Here is an 18,482-nt window from a genome sequence, read left to right on the forward strand (position 1 = left end):
CCTTTCTCTTCTCTCAGGCATTTGGCAGCAAATGATAAGTTTTTAATCAGGTCCTGTATTTGTCTTATGGTTGACTGTTTAAAATTGTTTTAGATATATGTTGTCTGTGTATGCCCTGTCTGCTTATGTGTTCTTATATAACTGGTTTTACACATTGTATTATGTATTTTAATGGTTTTTAATTTTTGTAAACCGCCCAGAGAGCTTTGGCTATGGGGCGGTATAGAAATGTAATTAATAAATAGATAAATGATTACTATTCAGGAAGCAGCCACACTGCCCACCCCACCTATGAAGCAGCCCCTAAGTTTAAGCTTCCAGAGAAGTTGTAGAACCTTCTCCTTTGGAAAATGTCAAGAAAACATTGGGTGGGCTTCTTCTACTATGGATGTTTGAGGTCTAGGACTTCCCGTTTCAGAACAGAGGGTCGAATTACATAACCCACTGGTTCCCTTTCACCTCAAGTTGCCAACTTAATTTTCTGGCAGGGCTCTTGTGCCTTCAACAGCTGCATGGCAACATTCATCAGGTAAGATGGTTCCCATCAATCTGTCTGCATGCTGGGACAAGCCCACCTGCTGAGTTTGTGATCCTGGTGCAGCTGTTCACAGCTGGCACAGGAGCTCTGTCGGGGGGGGGAAAGAAAGCTGGCAAACCTACTTCCACAACGCCATTTATTCTGGCTCCACAGCCACTCCTAAGGCTTTGCTGAATGAAGGGGGTCTCACCTTTCTTGCTGTTCTTATCCCAGGCTCCCTGGAGGATCAGATGTGGAGACAGGGCGCCCGTTGCCTTCCCTGGCCCTTGTCGAGCGCTTCCCCTGTCCAGCCTCAGGTTCTGGCTGCAGTGAGGCATGAGCCTCTGATCCCCAGCTCTTGCCACTTCCACAGTATGCAGGCTGGGGCTGGAGTGAATCTGCAGAGGGGCGCTGAAGAAGGTTTTCAGGTCTTTTGCTGGGAGATCCACATATAGTGCCCCATACAAGCTGCTGCTCCTGCTGTCAGGCACCGAAGGGACAGTCTGGATGCGGGACCCTTGGCTCTGCCTGTCAAAGGACACCGCTGCAGGGAAGGAAGGGGGAAAGGGGAAACTAATGCCAAGAGGAAGCACCGGGAGTTATGTTTCAGTTCATTCACTGGGTTGATACTAGGGATGTCGGAGGAATCCGGTTGTGGGGAAGAGCTCACCGAGCTTTCATCGGCTCGGCCCCCTGGACTTCAGCTCATCTTCTGCAAGCTGGCCTGGCTCAGTCTGCAGCAAGTGGGGCCAGCTAGCAGATTTTCCATATTTTAAAAAATCATTGTTTTGTGTGTATAATTTACACAAATTTCAGCTGCAATTTGTGCAAATCTCTATTTCTGCAAATAATAATTTTAAAAAGTCCCTGCATTTGGGGAAAAGTCTGTGGCTCGGCTCATAAATTCAAGCTGAGTCATGGGTGCTGTGGAACTCCGGCGAGCCCCAAAAGCACCGGTTTCCCCGGCAGCGGACATCCTTAGCTGATGCCAACCTTTCATTTTATTTCCACCAATGCTTCTCTTCAGCTGCTAACACTTGTCGAATTGAGGATTGAATTGCAACTTTACAAGTGCAGCTTTTAACTTTTCTTGCTCTGCTTCAGAAACCATTGTGGTAAAAGCAACATCACTAATCCTTGTCTTCATCTGCCCCATGTAATGCTAGACTTTCCGACTGATCTTGAGCCCCCACTTCTGTTTCCCCTCCAGGGCCCATCAGGGTCCTCTTCTTTGGCAGTGCTTTGCACCATGGGAATAACACTGCTGGATTGCTAGTCAGCATTGTTTATGGTCAGAACTAGGACAGTATCTGATCATCTTCGGATCTCTGACTTTTGTTCTTGATTAAGGAAAACGTTCTTTGCAAATGCCTTTGCTCGGGTTCATTTTGTGCTGGTCCAAGAATTTCACCTCTAGAAGCACAATGCAAATGCCCCAGACCATCCCTCTTAATAATGGCCCCAGTTCCCCAAACCAAGAAAATAGAACCAGAGTCCTTCTCTATTATTGCTAGCTGAAGTATTCCGGCTGCTTTGAACACTCTATTTTTTTTCAAAGTCACTGCTTTGGACCCCAGGAAACTCCGTTAAGAGTATCAAGGGTGCACCCAAGAGGCAGGAGCTGGGAAAGGCCGTAGCTCGCCTCCCAGCAGACCACCAGCTTGATCCCAAGATCCAACTATGAGCATTTTTAATTGCAGCAGCTTTAATATATGCTGTTGGAGTTGGAATTAGCAAGGCTGCTGGCACCAGACTGGCCCTCCAATGGATCCTCATTAAAGGATTTAAAGTGTACTTGTTCCAGTTGCTGGGCCTCAAAGGAGTCCTGTGTTGTTATTTTTCATCACTGTCTCCTCGTACCTCGATGTCATTTTGGAACCAGGCAAAGATCTTTATAGCTTGCCAGGCTTTTTAATTCCATAATTGGTTCAGTTTCATCTCTGTCCATGGATTTTACACTGCTCTGATAAATTTTTGCTACCTTTAGTACGTTGTTGGTAAAGCTGAACATGTGATTTTATTGTATCTCGAGTCTTTGCAAACCACCCTGGGAACTTGTTTGAAGGGCAGGGCAGAAATCTCTATAATGAATGAACAAACACACTAGACTCTCTGGCCTAGCTGGACAAGTATTTATTTATTCAGTCATTTATTTATTTATTTCATTTCTATACCGCCCAATAGCTGAAGCTCTCTGGGGGAGCAGGAATGGATGAAGGAGTGATGTTCAGAGGATCTTGGTGAGTTTGAACATCAGCTCGCCGCTCCTCAATTTGTACTTGCCTTTGTGATCGCTGTTGGGTTTGTGCCAATGGTAAAATTGTGCTTTCACAGCAACCAAACGTGAAAGTTGTGCAAAACAATCCAAAATTTGCACAAATTTCCAAAGTTACACAAATTTCCCCCCTAGACTAAAGCACAGATGATTTTTTAAAAATGTACATTTTTGAAATTTGCACAAAATCAAGTGGGGGAATTTGCGCAAATGGAACATGAGCACATATTTGAGAACTTGCGAACATTTTCAGCAGACTTGCAAACGTTCTCTTGCTCACACTCACTTTTAGGGTTGCAAAAAGGGCATGCTTGCATGTTTTGCAAGCAGAAACAAAATTCTCATACATCCTTCCATCAGAGATGATGAAGAAAGGTGGTGGATGGTGAAAGAAAAAAGCTGCTGTTGGCAAGTGGCACTTACTAGATTTGTGGGATTCCTGGTTGTCTTTGGGCTCAGGCCACAGAAGCTGGCTGCTTAAGCTGCTGCTGGTGCTGTAATTCTTGGAACCTGAAGTAGATTTCCATGTGTTGGAAAGCCATGGGGAATCACTGGAGTCTATCCTATAGGCAGGTTAGAATAAGCACACTTTCATAGATGTAGACCCGGATGGATGGATGGATGGATGGATGGATAAGAGAAATGTATTGGTAACATTAGTGCAGGACTTTGGGACAGATGTCTAGGGTGCCATGCAGCAGAAATTGGGCAAGGGTACAAACACAGCAGGGTTGGTTCACCACATTTTGAAGTATGCAGTATACATTACCATCTAAGGAGCCCCCACCCCATGCATAAGATCATGTCCAGAGCCTAAAATTACTTACCTGCACTACTGGGGGAATGGACTGAAATAAGAAGCGGAAGAGGGATGCCCCTATTGGTAGCTTGGGCATTCAAATCGGGCATGTGTCTTCATTTGCACACATAGTATTAGTGTGCTACAGAAGTATTTGCTTCAGTGCTTCAGACCCCTCCCCCTTATTTTGTATTGAAGAACCAAGAAGGCAAGGAATACATAGGCCTGGCTCCCCTTTTGACATCAGAGGACATGCATGGAGAACTCTAATGATTTTGTCCTGGGCTGGCCACACATTACAAAAGCAGGACATAAAAGGAAGAAATTCAATCATTACCTTTTCCTGGATGTGGTGGTGGTGGTGGTGTGGGAACTATCTCATGCCTCACCCCTTGCTTGCCATCAAAGATTCCACAACTTTTAACCATTTTGCTGATGGATCTGTCTTACCCAGATCCCCAGGGATAAGTACAATATGCAAATGTCCTTCGAGGGAGCTATAGATTACCTGTGTTTTATGATGGTGTCATCACTGGCATTCCTGTACAAACCTGGAGAGAAGGACATGTATAGTAAGATACTCTTGGTCAGACATGCTTGTCTCAACTTACAATTTATTTCACAATGTGTGTGCCACAGAAGACAACTACATTAGTCCTTGCCACTTGGTGCAAGGCCTCTTCTTGGGAGGACAGTAGCAATTACACACAGATGCACATTACAGTTCTAAACAGAAAAGTCTGCTTCTGGAGAGGGAATCAGGATCAGAGAAGCAGCCAGGAAGGTGGGGGGTCTTAACTCTTTCCCCCACCTGCTAGCTTCCCCACTGCTAGACTGCTCCCCCCTCCAAATGACTTCTTCCCTCCATGGGGTTCCAAATGTACATTTCCCCTTACAAAAAATATCCCCAATGGCATTATGGGGGTTGGATAGCCACAACTGCAGTACATCCTGTGGAGCTGGTGTCAGGGTTGGATCACAGGCAGCAGTCTAAGGTGAGCCAGGGAGCAGAAGCCATGAGACAAAGCAGAAGCCAGGACCAAAGAGCAAGCCAGAAGTCAGGACTACATATGTATGAGAAATTATTTTCAGTCCATTTTTGATCCGGATGTACACTGTTTGCAACTTCCAGACCAAACATGGGCTTAGATGCAATCTGCAGTGAAAGTCCATACATTTCCAAGCTTGCAATGTGATTTGTGGAGCAAAAAAAAAAAGTGTTTGACCGCATGTGTACATTTGAAAAAGTGTGCATAAAAATGGGTACTTTTGAAAAATGCACACACACATGTTTTAATCAATGGGAGAAGGATGCATTCATTAAAAGATGCACACAATGGATGCATACTTTTGGAAAAATATGCATGAACATATGCACAGATTGGCATACAAAATGAAAAAAAACAAAGCTCTCCATCTGATATGGACTCAGGTCAGAACGAGCTTCGAGATGGAATTTGGAGAACTTTGGCAAGCTTGGGTTTTGCCGATTCGCACATCCCTAATCAGGACCGAAGACCAAGCCAAAGAATAATCAAACAAACCAGAGCTCAGGAAGAGCTTGTTGTTCAAGCAAAGCTCAACTGAACAGGGAGCGCTTTATGCTTCTTCCTGTTCAGAAAGGCCAAATGGCCAGTTTGGGTGGGTCCCAAACACTCAGTCTAGGACCTGAAGGTACTTCATGGAGAAACTGCCATCTGCAGTTAGGCGGTTCACCACACAGGGGAGCTCTACTGAGCTCCAGCAGCTCCTAACAGCTGGTAAGAACCCAGGACTAATGCAGGTCTCCCTGCCTCCCATAATATCCTGCCTGCAAGAATTTCCCAACTGGTGGCATATACTCATAGAGCGAATCTGCATATCCTTGGTATCAAAGATCTGCCTGCTGATATAAGTCAAGGGATGTACGAAAGTCAGTTACCTTTCCGCGGATTCTGTTTATGGTGCAGGGTGAGGTGTTCCGTCCCTCCCCCCAGAATCCTCGACGGGGGGGAGGCAATCCGGTCCTCCTCCCCGGAATCCTCGACGGCCGGCTGTGCTCCACGGCAGCTCCGCAGAGCAGCTGGCCAGGCCCAGGCCAGGGCCTTCTGCAGCCGGATTTCCGGCCGTGGAGGGCTCTGGGTAAAAAAAAAAAAACACGTACGCAAATGGCGGCTACGGCCGCCGCCATTTGTGTTCCTTATTTTTCTTCGTCTTAGTCTACATCAATATTTACGTAGACTAAGATGAAGAAAAGAAAGGGGAACGCAAATAGCATAGTGGGCGCTATTTGCATTCCCCTTTCTTTTCTTCGTCTTAGTCTACGTAAATATTGACATAGACTAAGATGAAGAAAAATAAGGAATGCAAATGGCGGCAGTCATAGCCGCCACCATTTGCATACGCGTTTTTTTTGTTTTTTTTTTACCCAGACGTGATAGGCTACGTAAGTCTTTACTTAGCCTATCACGTCTAGGGGGGGGACACAACACAGACTGCAAATGGCGGTGGCGGCAGCCGGTCGGAAGACCAGCTGCCACCACCACCGAAGCCGCCGCTGGAGCCGCAGCCATCCAGAACATCTGCCCCAGGTAAGTCTCATCCCGGGGGGGATCCACGGGGGGCAGGGGGGTGGCAGGCCGTTCCGCGATGTATTTCTCACTGAGATCCGTCGCGGAATTCTCTGACATCCCTATATAAGTCTGTCCAAATTCTTAGATACATTTCTGCATGAGCTACTCGCTCCACTATCTGATTATTTACTCGATATTGAGCATGCATACCATGTTCCAGGTCCAGTTCATGACATCAAATGGACTGCCTATACTGTTATAGTCCAATTTCCAAGAGTTTCTACAAAAAATCATTTTTTGCGCTTGGCAAGAGAAGTGGGAGAACTTTTTGGGGGGCCAACATGAGACAAAGTTATGTTATTTCTGGATTACACTAAAGAAATCACTGACAAAAGAAGGCAATTTACCAAGGTGAGAAATCAGGCAAGACAAATGAATCTGCAATATCATATCAAATATCCTGCTATATTTTGCATTCTTTTTGAAGGCCAGATGAAAAAGTTTTTAAATCATGAAATGGCAGAGGCTTGGCTAGCTGGTGTTCAAAGTAAGGCATGGGAGACATCTTCCCCAGCCTCATGAGCTGGGAAAGAAAGAAAGAAAGAAAGGAAGGAAGGAAGGAAGGAAGGAAGGAAGGAAGGAAGGAAGGAAGAAGGAAAGAAAGAAAGAAAGAAAGAAAGAAAGAAAGAAAGAAAGAAAGAAAGGTTCCTCCTGTGCAAGCACTGGGTCATTACTGACCCCTAGAGGGATGCCGCTTACGCTGGCATTTTCATGGCAGACTATAGCGGGGTGGTTTGCCATTGCCTTCCCCAGTCGTGACTACCTTTCCCCCAGCAAGCTGGGTACTCATTTTACCAACCTCGGAAGGATGGAAGGCTGAGTTGACCTGAGCCGGCTACCTAGGGGTGGACGAAAGTCACTTACCTGTCCTCGAAGGACGTTCGCGGTGGGGGGGAGGCACTTCGCTGGTCCCCCCGCGAAGTTCAGGCCGGGGGGGGAGGCTTCCCGCCTCAGCCCAGCCGAAATTCAGGCTGGGGGGGAGGCTTCCCGCCTCGCCCCGGCCGAAATTCAGGCCGGGGAGGAGGCTTCCCGCCTCGCCCGGCCGCGAACGTGAAAGTTAAAAAAAAAAAAAAGCCCCCTGATAGGCTACATGACGATTCACGTAGCCTATCACGGCTAGATCTGCAAAGTCAGCCGTGATAGGCTACGTCAATCGTCACGTAGCCTATCACGGGTGACTTAAAAAAAAAAAAAAAGCGCGTACGCTAATGGCGGCCCCCATAGGGAGCTGCCATTCGCGTTCCTTATTTAGTCGCTGTAGTCTACGTAAATGTTTACGTAGACTACGGCGAAAATAAGGGCAACGCAAATAGCGTTGCCCTTATTTTCGCTGTAGTCTACGTAAATCTTTACGTAGACTACAGCGACCAAATAAAGAACGGGAATGGTGGCTCCCTATGGGGGCCGCCATTATCCGTACACACTTTTTTTTTTTTTTAAGTCACCTGTGATAGGCTACGTGACGATTGACGTAGCCTATCACGGCTGACTTTGCAAATCTAGCCGTGATAGGCTACGTGAATCGTCACGTAGCCTATCAGGGGGCATTGTTGTTGTTTTTTCTTTTGTTGGAATGGCGGCGGCGGCAGCCGGTCAAAAGACCGGCTGCTGCTCCCGCCCTGCTCGAACACCCGCCGAACCAGCGGCTGGACCCGCCGCCGGGAGGGACATTCGGCGAAGGTAAGTCCCGTCCCGGGGGGGGGGTGCGGGGTGCGGGGGGGGGTTCGGAGGATTTCTCCCCGAAACTTGTTCGGGGGGGCGAACACGTTGGCGCTCGGCCCCCCGAAGTTTCGGGGAGAAATTCTCCGCCAACCCTACGGCTACCTGGGATCCAGCTTCCGCTGGGATCGAACTCAGGTCGTGGGGAGAGTTTCAGTTGCAATACTGCTGCCTACCACTCTGCACCACACGAGGCTCTCATGAGCTGGGAACTTTTCAATTATTATTGTCTTTCGGATTTATTTGGGTTATAAGATCAAAGCAGTATGCCAGTCCAGAGGACTGTTTACATATATCCCCCCTTTTTTTCCTCTCTTTTTCTTACTTCCTCTTTTTTCTACATTAGACATAATATACTGTATAATAAAATTCCTATTTGTGTGTGTATAGATATGTATACATTCATATATAGATTTAGAAATGACACTATCTAAAATATAGATAGCATAAAATTTATTAGTGATTTGTTACTATTATTACTTATCCTTTTTAATTTCTTTCCTTTGTTATTATTATTACTAGCATTGTTATGAGACTTTGATTAGCAATATTTTGGCTCGTTAAATTGTTAAACTTTACTATTATATGCTAACTGAAGGGCAATATATGGTTATTGGAAATGAATTGTAGGCTTGCTCCCTTGCTATAAGACTGATGATATGATATTGAAATGTAAGGTTGATTATCTATGCTGTACTGAATTGTAATATTGGCAGTGTTATAGGTATAACTTTTAAGTAGAATGATATTTGAAGTTTGTGTGTAATGGAGTTTAAATTTTTGTGAACCGCCCAGAGAGCTTCGGCTATTGGGCGGTATAGAAATGAAATAAATAAATAAATTTAATCCTTTTAAGTAACTTTTTTATATTTTTTCTTTTTCTTTCTTGCTTTCTTCCTTTTCCTTCTTCTGTTTTTTTCTTCTTCTTCGTTACTGCTGTGTCCTTCTAAGAATACTGTATTGTTGGAAACTGTAGATAATGACTTGGTTGTTGGTATTGTTTATTTCATTTATAAAGATAAAAAAATTGAATAAAAAGTGTTTTCAAAAAAAAGGGAAAGAAAACACAGCCAAAGTATGCACAAGAAAACTTTACTAATGAACACAACAGAGAGGGAAAAGATAAGCTAGCAAGACATCAACTTAACTGTCACAAACAAACTGTCATAACAGACTAGCAGATGGAATATAGAGATATGGTAAGAGGTATATAAATCTATTGAATTGATGATGATGATGAAGGTGATGATGAAGGTGATGATGATTAGCTAACCCCAGAAACCACCATTTAGCCTGTGACTTTTAAAAACATATCTTTGAGCTTATACACAGTGGAGGCTGTTGGCTCCAAGCCATAGTGCAGTGAACTCCCACTAGGATTCAGTCAAAACTAGTCAGGACCCTACAGGAGCTATCCAAGGTGCTGAACCTTAGATTCAGCACCTTGAAAAGTGCCTTTAGAGTTCTGACTGGTTATGACTGAAACCCAGAGCAGATTCACTGCCCACTGATATCACAAGCCACCGGCCTCCACTGCTTATACACCCAACTCACTTACTGTTATACCTCCAACAGACTGGAGTTATCTGCTGCCCTCCCCTGAACCCAATTACCCCCTTGCCCCAACCCATTTTAATGACACTGAGTGCTTTGCCTTTTCTAGAACTTTTATGTGTTTGGTTCCATACCGCCCAATAGCCCAAAGCTCTGTATAAGGGTCGCCTCCCTCACCTTCACCGAGGGCATACTGCCGCCCTGCACTGTACTGCTTGGCTTGCTGCTGGCAAACATAAATGGCCAACACCATTAGCATGATCCAGAGGGCCGAGCCCATGCTGGCAATGAAGACGGGTTGACGCACCACTTCCAGGATGGCGTTGGTGGACAGAAAGTCCGGGGTCTTTGCCATCTTCCCCACCGTAGGCTCTAAAAAGGAACAAGTTGAGATGGTGAAACCACATAACAATGAAATTTGGACCCTATGGACACTTTATAGAAGCACTATGGTCTCATTCAATGGGAAGAGAAGCCATCACTCAGTGGTAGAGCACATGGTGTTCATCAGCTTTCCCCAACATGGTGCCCTCCAGATCTTTTGGACTCCAACTCCCAGCATTTCCAACTATTGACCATGCTGGCTGGGGCTGATGGGAGTTGAAGGAGTTGAAAACATCTGGAGGGCACCAGGCTGGGGAAGGCTGACCTCTATGTAGGGGGTTCCAGGTTTTTGAGCTGAGAACTGAGGTTGCAAAATTCAGTGTAAAATCCAAAGGATAGCTGTGTTCTGACCCACACATTACTCCAGGAGGTGTGGATCAGTTCAGGTCATAAATGGAATTTGCAAAAATCGAACTCCCCAAGCATCCCTAGTTGTATGTACAGATGGATGTATCTGTCAATGACTCTGCTCAGTTTCTCACATTTCCAATAGTAAGTTCATTCCCATCCCATTTCCGCATCAAATTGTGATTAAACTAAGAATCAGATCAGTGCCTGAGTTTTGCTTTTATCCTCCTTCATTTTTGTTTTGTGTCATGACTTTTAGGTTGTAAATGAAGTCTGCACAAAAATGTGTATATATTCTCATGTGCATTTCTCATAATATACACCTTTTTCTATGCATCTTTCCAAATATACACCTTTTTCCAAGTGGTTTCACCTAATATAATGTGGTTTTGTGTGCTCTTCCCCCAATATACACACTTCTGTGCACGTTTTTTTAAAAAATATTTCTGAATTGCTTTGCAACCAATTCCTCGGTTGATAGCTGGGATGGCTAACCTGATTTGAAAGTGACTTTACTTCTGAGGTGTAGATATGCCCTCAACCTAAACTGGCACTGGGAAGTCCCTGATCTATATGGGTGAAATGGACTATTAGAGGCCTGTAACACAGTCTGCACAACAGATTTCCTGCACAATAATATGAGGGGTGCCTCAGGACAGAAAACTCCAATATTTTAAGTAAGGAGGGACAGATCAGTATTTCCAGTTCCATGTCAGTGTATTCTGGTTCATGTTCAGGTTCTGAAAGTGCAATTTTAATTAGGGATGTTCACTGCTGGGAAATCTGGCCCTTTGGGGGCTTGCGAGCCAAGTCGCGGGTGTCAGGGATGACTCCAAGCCCTTTCAGATATCTGACAGCTCCAGTTCTGAACCAGTTGGCACTTCCCTAGAGCCCCAGACACTTGGAGAGATTCCTCCAAAGGCCTTGATAAACAGATGGCCCAGGCTGAGTCGCTGTCCCCTCCCTCCACTGTGAGAACTCACAGTTCTGAAGAGGAGGAAGAGGGGTGCGACTTGAGAGATGCTAGGGCATGTCACAAAGCAAAGCAGGAAAAGCTAGGGGCAGGGCTCAGATGCTCAGCCAGGATAGCCACTCTTAGAAGCCAACATAGGAGGGAGCCACCCTAAGAGGGAGGGGCATAACTGTGAAGCAAGTTTGGCAGTGAGGTTCACAGGCAACCTGTTGGCAAATTCTCTACCCTCCAGTTCGTATTCCCTGATTAGAGATCACAGATTAATTGTTTAGGGTCTGAGGCACAGAATCATAGAATAGTAGGGTTGGAAGGGGCCTACAAGACCATTGACTCCAACCCCCTGCTCAATGCAGGAATCCAAGTCAGAGCATCCCCAACAGATGGCTCTCCAGTCTCATCTTGAATGCCTCCAGTGAGGGAGAGCCCACCACCTCCCTAGGCAGTCTGAGAGCTTCCTTGAATCTGCATTTGTAGAAAGGCTAGTCTCTAGCAAAATAAAGTCATATTAGCCTGAATCTTTGTCTCCTTGTGGTGTTGATTGCTAGGGGAAGGATGATCCAATTCCTGTCAGCGGGTTTTTCCCAAAATCTGGGAACTTTTTCTGTATTTTTTTTATTTGCGGAAATAGACATTTGCCACAGTTTGCATAATTTGCACAAATTTTGGCCGTGCCTTGTGTAATCTGAGCAAGTTGCAGATGCAATTTGCATAAATTAAGTGAATCATGTGAATCATGGCCAAAATTTGTGCCAATTATGCAAGTCACAGCCACCATTTACACAAATGTCTATTTCTCCAAATTAAAACAAACAGAGAATCTGCTAGCTGGCCTGACTAGCTGTGGACTGAGTCGGGCTAGTGGGAGATAAGCCAAAGTCTGGGGGGCCGACCAATGAAAGCCCATCGAGCTCCACCCCCTGACCAGATTCCTCCAATATCCATAATTTTAATAAGTTCACATTAAAATGTGAAGCCAGAGAATTTCTCACCCATCCCTAGTTCTACGGTGACACTTTTCATGCTCATGGTTGTGTTTTATACTGCGGAACCAGGAAGCTGCCATGAGGCAGTGACCCTAGTGTAGCTACGTTCCAAGAGATTAAGTACAAAATAGCATCTCTGACCTACAGCACTGCAGACAGGATTGCTAGCCACTCCGATCCCTGCTCCATTGACCGCTGCTACCTGGACACAGTATTTTAGCCCATTAAACAAGCCCGTTATTTCCAGACTGTGCATTCTTCCATCTACAGTCCTGTTAGTTCCATGGTGAGTTTCATTGCCCAGGAACCAGACCTGCAAGCATAATGAGAGACCAAAGAAGAATAGCCAGACTGTATCACGCAGAGCAGTGCAAAGCCAGCATTTCTGCAAAATGAAAGTGTGCAATAACTAAACATGACCTATAGAGTTGCATGGTTAGTAAAGCTGTAATGCACCAATGCAAAGCTAGCATAACAAGCTGCAGACTAGAACATAAATAAGTACATTGTCAATGTACCTGCTTAACATGTATAATACACACACAGCACAATAACAGGCAAAGCAAAATGAAACTGGAACACTGCTGTTGGGGACAGGAGCTATCAGTGAGCTACTAGGACAGAGTTATCTGGGACAGGCTCTATCAGGGACAGGTATCCTGGAATACAAAGACAAGAGCTATCAGCTGATGCATTGCAACTACATCATTTCAGTCTTGCTACATTCCCAATAAACCTTCTATCCCACCACCCTTGGTGTTGGACCACTAATCATCCTTCCTTGAGGTTCCTCCTGTCTTTCAGCACCTCCCACATATGTCCCAACCCAAACTCTGGGTTGCACCGATTTCTCTCCTCACCTGGTAGGCCTTAATGATACCATTGTGTGTGTCATGTGAAGGAGGTTCCCATTGGATGATCACAGTGCTGTTCCCATCTTGGAACGTGGTAATGCTGATGCTCTGAGGAGCAGCACTAGGCACTAAGAAGAAAGGGCAGACTTATAAGACTGTTGGGAGAAGGAGGAGAACCAGTTCCCTGAGCAACATGGAAGCAGAGCATGCCTTCAGCAAATAAGCCATGCTTTGCCTCCACTTTCTTGAGATCTAGTGTGGTGTAGTGATTAGAGTGTTCGACTGAGACTTGAGAGATCCGGGTTCCAGCCCCCACTTGGCCTTGAAGCTCACTGGGTGACTTTGGGCCAGTCACTGACTCTCAGCCTAACCTACTTCACAGGGTTGTTGTGAGGATAAAATGGAGAGGAGGGGGATTATATAAGCCACCTTGAGTTCCTTGCAAGAAGAAGAAAGGCAGGATATAAAAAGAAGAAGAAGAAGAAGAAGAAGAGCAACAACAAGAAGAGCCTACCATCTACTCTTTCACCCTTGCCTCTCTCCCCTCCATATAACTTATCTTTAACAGGTGAAGACAAAGAGCTCAGGTTGTTTCACACAATGACCATCCAGAAGCCTGCAAGAATCTGAAGTCAACAGCTCTGCATGTGGAGCTTCCATTAAACTCACCTTCTCCAAGATGTGCTGGACTACAAACCCATCATCCCCAGACACCATGGCCAATGAAATAAGATGTCCTTCAGAGAGATTCTTAGCTCTTTTTGACCCTGGGACAGACAGATGGGATGGTTCTGCCTCTTAAATGTTCAAAGATGAAGGTGCAGATATTGGCCTGGTTCTCACAAGGGGGCAAAAGCTCGTGTGACTTCTATGGGGGCCTCCAAGGAACTGTGGGGACATGCCATAGTTCAATGGTAAAGCACACCTTGCGGGCAGAAGGTCCCAGGTTGAATCTGCAGTTAAACGGGCCTCAGGTATAGGACTGGGAGAGACATTCGCTGGAGACCTTGGGGAGCCCTACCAGCCAGAATAGTCAATATTGGGCTAAATGGACCAACAGTCTGACTCAGCAGAAAGAATTTCCATAAGTTCCTTTGTACTCCTTGCTTGAACAATGTGATTGGCTGAGCACAGATCACACCTGGTTGCTATCTCTAGGACAGGGTCTTTCCATTTCAGAAAAGCTCTCGAAGTTGAGAGTTCCCTCCTGCTCCACACTTTGGATGGCTCCTTTAGAGTTCTGACTGAAACCTGGAGCACATTTACCACCCCACCAACATCGAAGCACCAGCTTGGGGAAGTGGTGAGTTTTCATACCTTCTTCTGGGATCCAGAGATGTCTTATATTGCTGTCCGACCCATGGACCTTCCCCGAATATGGCTGCACCTTGAACTCATATGTATAACCTCTCTCAAGCCCTGGAACGATAGCACGGTGCTCTCTTGGGACATTCCATTCAGCCCAGTGTGTGTTCACAGGCAGCAAAGAGCGGTAGAACACCACATAACCTTCTATGTGCTGGGAGGTGGGGATGACCTTTAAGACAATAGATGAGAAATCAGGATCAACCACCATTCAGTTCTGAGAGAACAGAGGTACTTCCAGAAGCCAGTTAAGATCAAGCAGTTCTGCTGATGGCCAAGGAGAAATGGCCAGGTCTGTGTGGGATGAACCAGGCCTCTCAGGAGCACAGAAGCCATAGGAGAAAAGTAGGAACAGACTAGAGCATAGGTGTTGAACCTGTTTCAGTCTGAGGGCCATATTTAATTTTGGAGATGCTCCAAAGGCAAAATGGAGCCAAAGGCAAAATGGGGTGGAGCCCAAGGCAAAAGCCGAAATACCAAAACGTACCAGCCTATTTTAGCTTAGAGCTCCTACAGCCAGTAATTAAGCCTTTTAGAATGGAGAATAACGTGTACCAAAGTGGGAAACCACCAAACGATTGGCACTTGGGAGGGGGAAGCGGGAACCATGTAGTGACATAGGAAAGGGGACGTCAGGCCCATAGCCATAGCCAACCTAGAAGTTCTATGGGGGCACCAAACAGTAGGGGGCAGTTCATCTAGTTTGCGGGCATCGTAAACTGTTTTTTAATTATTTGTTTGTAAAAAAAAATGGGGGGGCAGAGAACATTTAAGGGGGGGAGGCCCCCTAGCCCCCTCCTGGCTACAGGCCAGGAGGGGGCATGGCTATCTGAAGGGCCAGATTAGGACCATCTGCAGGCTGGATTTTGCCCCCGAGTCTGAGGTTTAACCCCCCTGCCCTAGAGTTTCATGACTGAATGTGTGAGCCAGCACTGCTGAAAAGCATGGCAGGAGTGGGGAACCTCTTTCAGCCCAAGGGTTGAATTCAGTTTGAGAGAAGCTCTCAGGGGCCACATTCCAGTTGGGAGTGGGGCCAAATATGCAAAGGGAGTGGGGCCAAATATGCAAAAATAAAGCCCCAACCTATTTTAGCGTAAAGCTCTTCCTGCCAGCCTAAGCCACCGCGGCCCTTACTAAGCCTTAGGAGAGGCATTTCAACCTTGTAGAAGGGGTGGGTGGGTGCAGACTCCGGGAAACTACTAAACTGAAAGGGGAAAGGGGGTTGTACCAGGGGAAAGGGGAATGGCCAGCTGGGAAACACTGGAGGGCTGCATTTGGCCCCCAGGTCTGAGGTACTGCACCTTGCTCTAGAACTAAAATAGAATCTTTACACAACTTTTAAGTTCTGCAAATTTTAGGAATTTGCCACCTAACCTTTGACTTTAAGTTTTGGATTTTGAGCAATGCTTGTTGCCAAGTAAAGACCACAGTGTTATACATAGACTTTCCAGATTCAATAACTTGAATCCCATGTTTTCTAAAAGCTTTTCAATTCAACAATATCCATGATCAGGAATTCTAGAGAAGCAATTGGAATTAAGGGATCTGAATGTTTGCATCCAAGAATTTGAATGATTGCAACCAATCTGGAACTAGGGATGGGCAAACGAGCGATGTTCCAGGTGACTAGGAGTCTCTGAACATTTTCTCGTTGCTCATCTCATGCCCTGTTCCCATTGGCGTTTGCACAAACAGGAGATTGATGCAAATCAAGCAGCGCTCAAACGGGAGGTTTGCACAAATCTCCCAAAATTTGCGCAAATTTCCACCATAGACTAAAGCGGGGCTGATTTTGTCTATTGAGGAAATCAAACTTGAAACTGGGAATGAGACGAACATGAGCACATATTTGATGATTTGCAAACGTTTTTGGTGGACAATGGACACATACTCATGCTTGTATTCGGAGCTTTGAATGGGGCATGCTTGCATGTTTTGCAGGCAAAAACCAAATTCTCATACATCCCTATCTGGGACTAGGATAATTTGTGTGACAATGTTTTGTTCCTAGGTCCATCTTGACTCTGAAGTAGACAATCCCTGGCGGAGATGATTGAGTCATGACCTAGAGAAACCCTGCTGAATTTCTGGAGGAATGGTTTCAACGTGGGGCTCCTAGAAGCCAAGCTCCAGTGTCCTACATCTTGTGCATTAGTGATAAATTTCCACTAAAAATCTTACAGATTGAACTATGTTCCTCAAGGGCACCAATAGCTGCAATACAAGCTGAGTGCTTAGCCAGCCCAGCTGACCCCCAGCTTACCATTCAGGATACTCTACCTGGTTTTTGCTCTAATACAGGTTTTAATGTCACTGATAGTCCTTGTTGCTTCTAACTCACCTTCCAGTGCAGGTGGGCTGCTGGAGCAGAGGGGACAACAGTGACATTCTCCAGGTTAACTTTGACATCCTTCAGCTCCTTCAGAACATCTTTTGGCCTGTCCTGCTCTCTCTGGCCAGTGTCCAGTGGATCTAAAGGCCGAGAAAGAAACCCAGGGTCTATTTTTTTGGTTTGGGATGAACCTGAACTTTATCCTAACTGAGGAATGGTGAGGTCAATCCTTTAGGAAGTCAGCCCTTCTCTTTCATGTGAGTGTGATGTGGCTTTCCTCCACAGCAATCTCGGGAGGAGGTAGGTCACCATGAGTCGGGCATCTCGGAAAGCGATGTTAATTTTTAAGGGTCCTGCTGCAACTACTGCCGCTAAAAGCTCTGCCTTTCCCTGTGGTCTCTATGGAGGTGCCAATATGTTGGCCAAAGGGTATTCGAGGCAATAGCATCGGGTTCCAGGCTTTAGAGCCTCTTGGGAAAGATGCCTTCAATGCCCCCTTCCCTGAGTGCAACACCCACCTCCTCCACTGTTGCCATTGCCCATTCACTTGCTTCCCCACTGGACCTGATTTGTGCTAATGCCAAGAAAGAGGGGACAAGGTGATCAGAAGTTCCTGCTCCTTCTCCTTGCTCCTTTCCTTACTTGCTCACTCGAAGAGGGCAGATGATGAACAGAGGAGAAACCACAGGGCCAAGAGCCTCCACGTTTTGCAGTGGCCCCCTAGCAGGGCATGGGTCCTGGTAGATGCCCAAAAAAGGCAAAAAATGGGTCCTGGTAGATGGGTCCTGGTAGATGCCCAACAAAACTGAAGCCAGCCCTGTTAGGCAACCCAATGCATTTATCCATCCTCTCTCCTGCAGATAGAGCTGCTTACCCTGCACCGTTAAAGATGCCTTGGCAGAGATACTTCCCACCTGGTTGCGAGCAGTGCAGACATATTTCCCAGCATCATATATTGTCAGACGGTGAATCTGGAGGATGCTTTCTTGGCTGATTTCATACCTATAAGGAAAGGTCCAAAACCCTTGTTTGGTGATTATGGCCTTGTTTACAAATGTGCGTTCATCACCAATGACTCCAGGATCAAGTAATGGTTTGGCTGTGTGAAAGAGCCATCACTAGATCAAATACCAAATAATCTGGAGTCATTTTCCCTTCAATAAAATGCTTTTTAATGGACGCCATTCACTAGGAATGTCGGAGAAATCTGCAATGGAATCAAATGAGTTCAGATTTCTACAAATCTGACCCATGGATTCCGTAGAAGACCAGCTTTTCCCAAGTCACATGGATTCTGCAGACTTACAGACTGTTTGTTTGTTTGTTTGTTTGTTTGTTTTACTTTCCAGGACTTTATGCAAATTTAGTCATAGAAAAATATGTCAAGTTTTTGAAAATGGTCAAAATGTACATTTCCCACATAGGCTAAAGCATGAAAGTGCACATTGTGTATGTGGGGGGTTTGCACATGAGGGTTGTGCATTTGTGCAAGTGCAAAGTTGCACAAATGTGAATTTGCACAAATTTGGGAAATTGGGGAAAAAAATGATTCCACCAATGAACAGACAGTGGAATGAAAAGCATCTGACAATCCACAAAATGCAGATGGAATGGATTTTACAAAATCCATACATCCCTACCACTCACACATCCAGCTGAAAGTCATCAGGAGATCAGTCAAACATACATGTTCATCACTCTGACTGTTGTAGTAAGCCATGACTTAGAGCTGTTAATCTGCTGTATCTACTTTCAGTTTCATCACAG

The 18,482-nt window shown here is 45.7% G+C and overlaps 1 protein-coding gene across 1 annotated transcript in view; it reads right to left on the reverse strand.

Moving 5' to 3' along the window:
* Positions 1–18,482, reverse strand: part of ROBO4 (roundabout guidance receptor 4) — a 91,324-nt gene that overhangs the window by 50,556 nt on the left and 22,286 nt on the right. Inside the window, exons 6-14 of the mRNA XM_084808150.1 lie at positions 17,590–17,717; positions 16,725–16,855; positions 14,336–14,555; positions 13,025–13,146; positions 12,306–12,477; positions 9,654–9,848; positions 4,100–4,142; positions 3,216–3,355; positions 729–1,061 (exon numbers count right to left, since the gene is read on the reverse strand). Coding sequence (XP_084664276.1) covers positions 729–1,061; positions 3,216–3,355; positions 4,100–4,142; positions 9,654–9,848; positions 12,306–12,477; positions 13,025–13,146; positions 14,336–14,555; positions 16,725–16,855; positions 17,590–17,717 — 1,484 coding nt within the window. The remainder of the gene's footprint in view (positions 1–728; positions 1,062–3,215; positions 3,356–4,099; positions 4,143–9,653; positions 9,849–12,305; positions 12,478–13,024; positions 13,147–14,335; positions 14,556–16,724; positions 16,856–17,589; positions 17,718–18,482) is intronic.

Source organism: Heloderma suspectum, chromosome 6 (assembly GCF_057233095.1).
Source record: "Heloderma suspectum isolate Gila_16-S chromosome 6, 16-S_ref, whole genome shotgun sequence".
NCBI classification, from domain to species: domain Eukaryota; kingdom Metazoa; phylum Chordata; class Lepidosauria; order Squamata; family Helodermatidae; genus Heloderma; species Heloderma suspectum.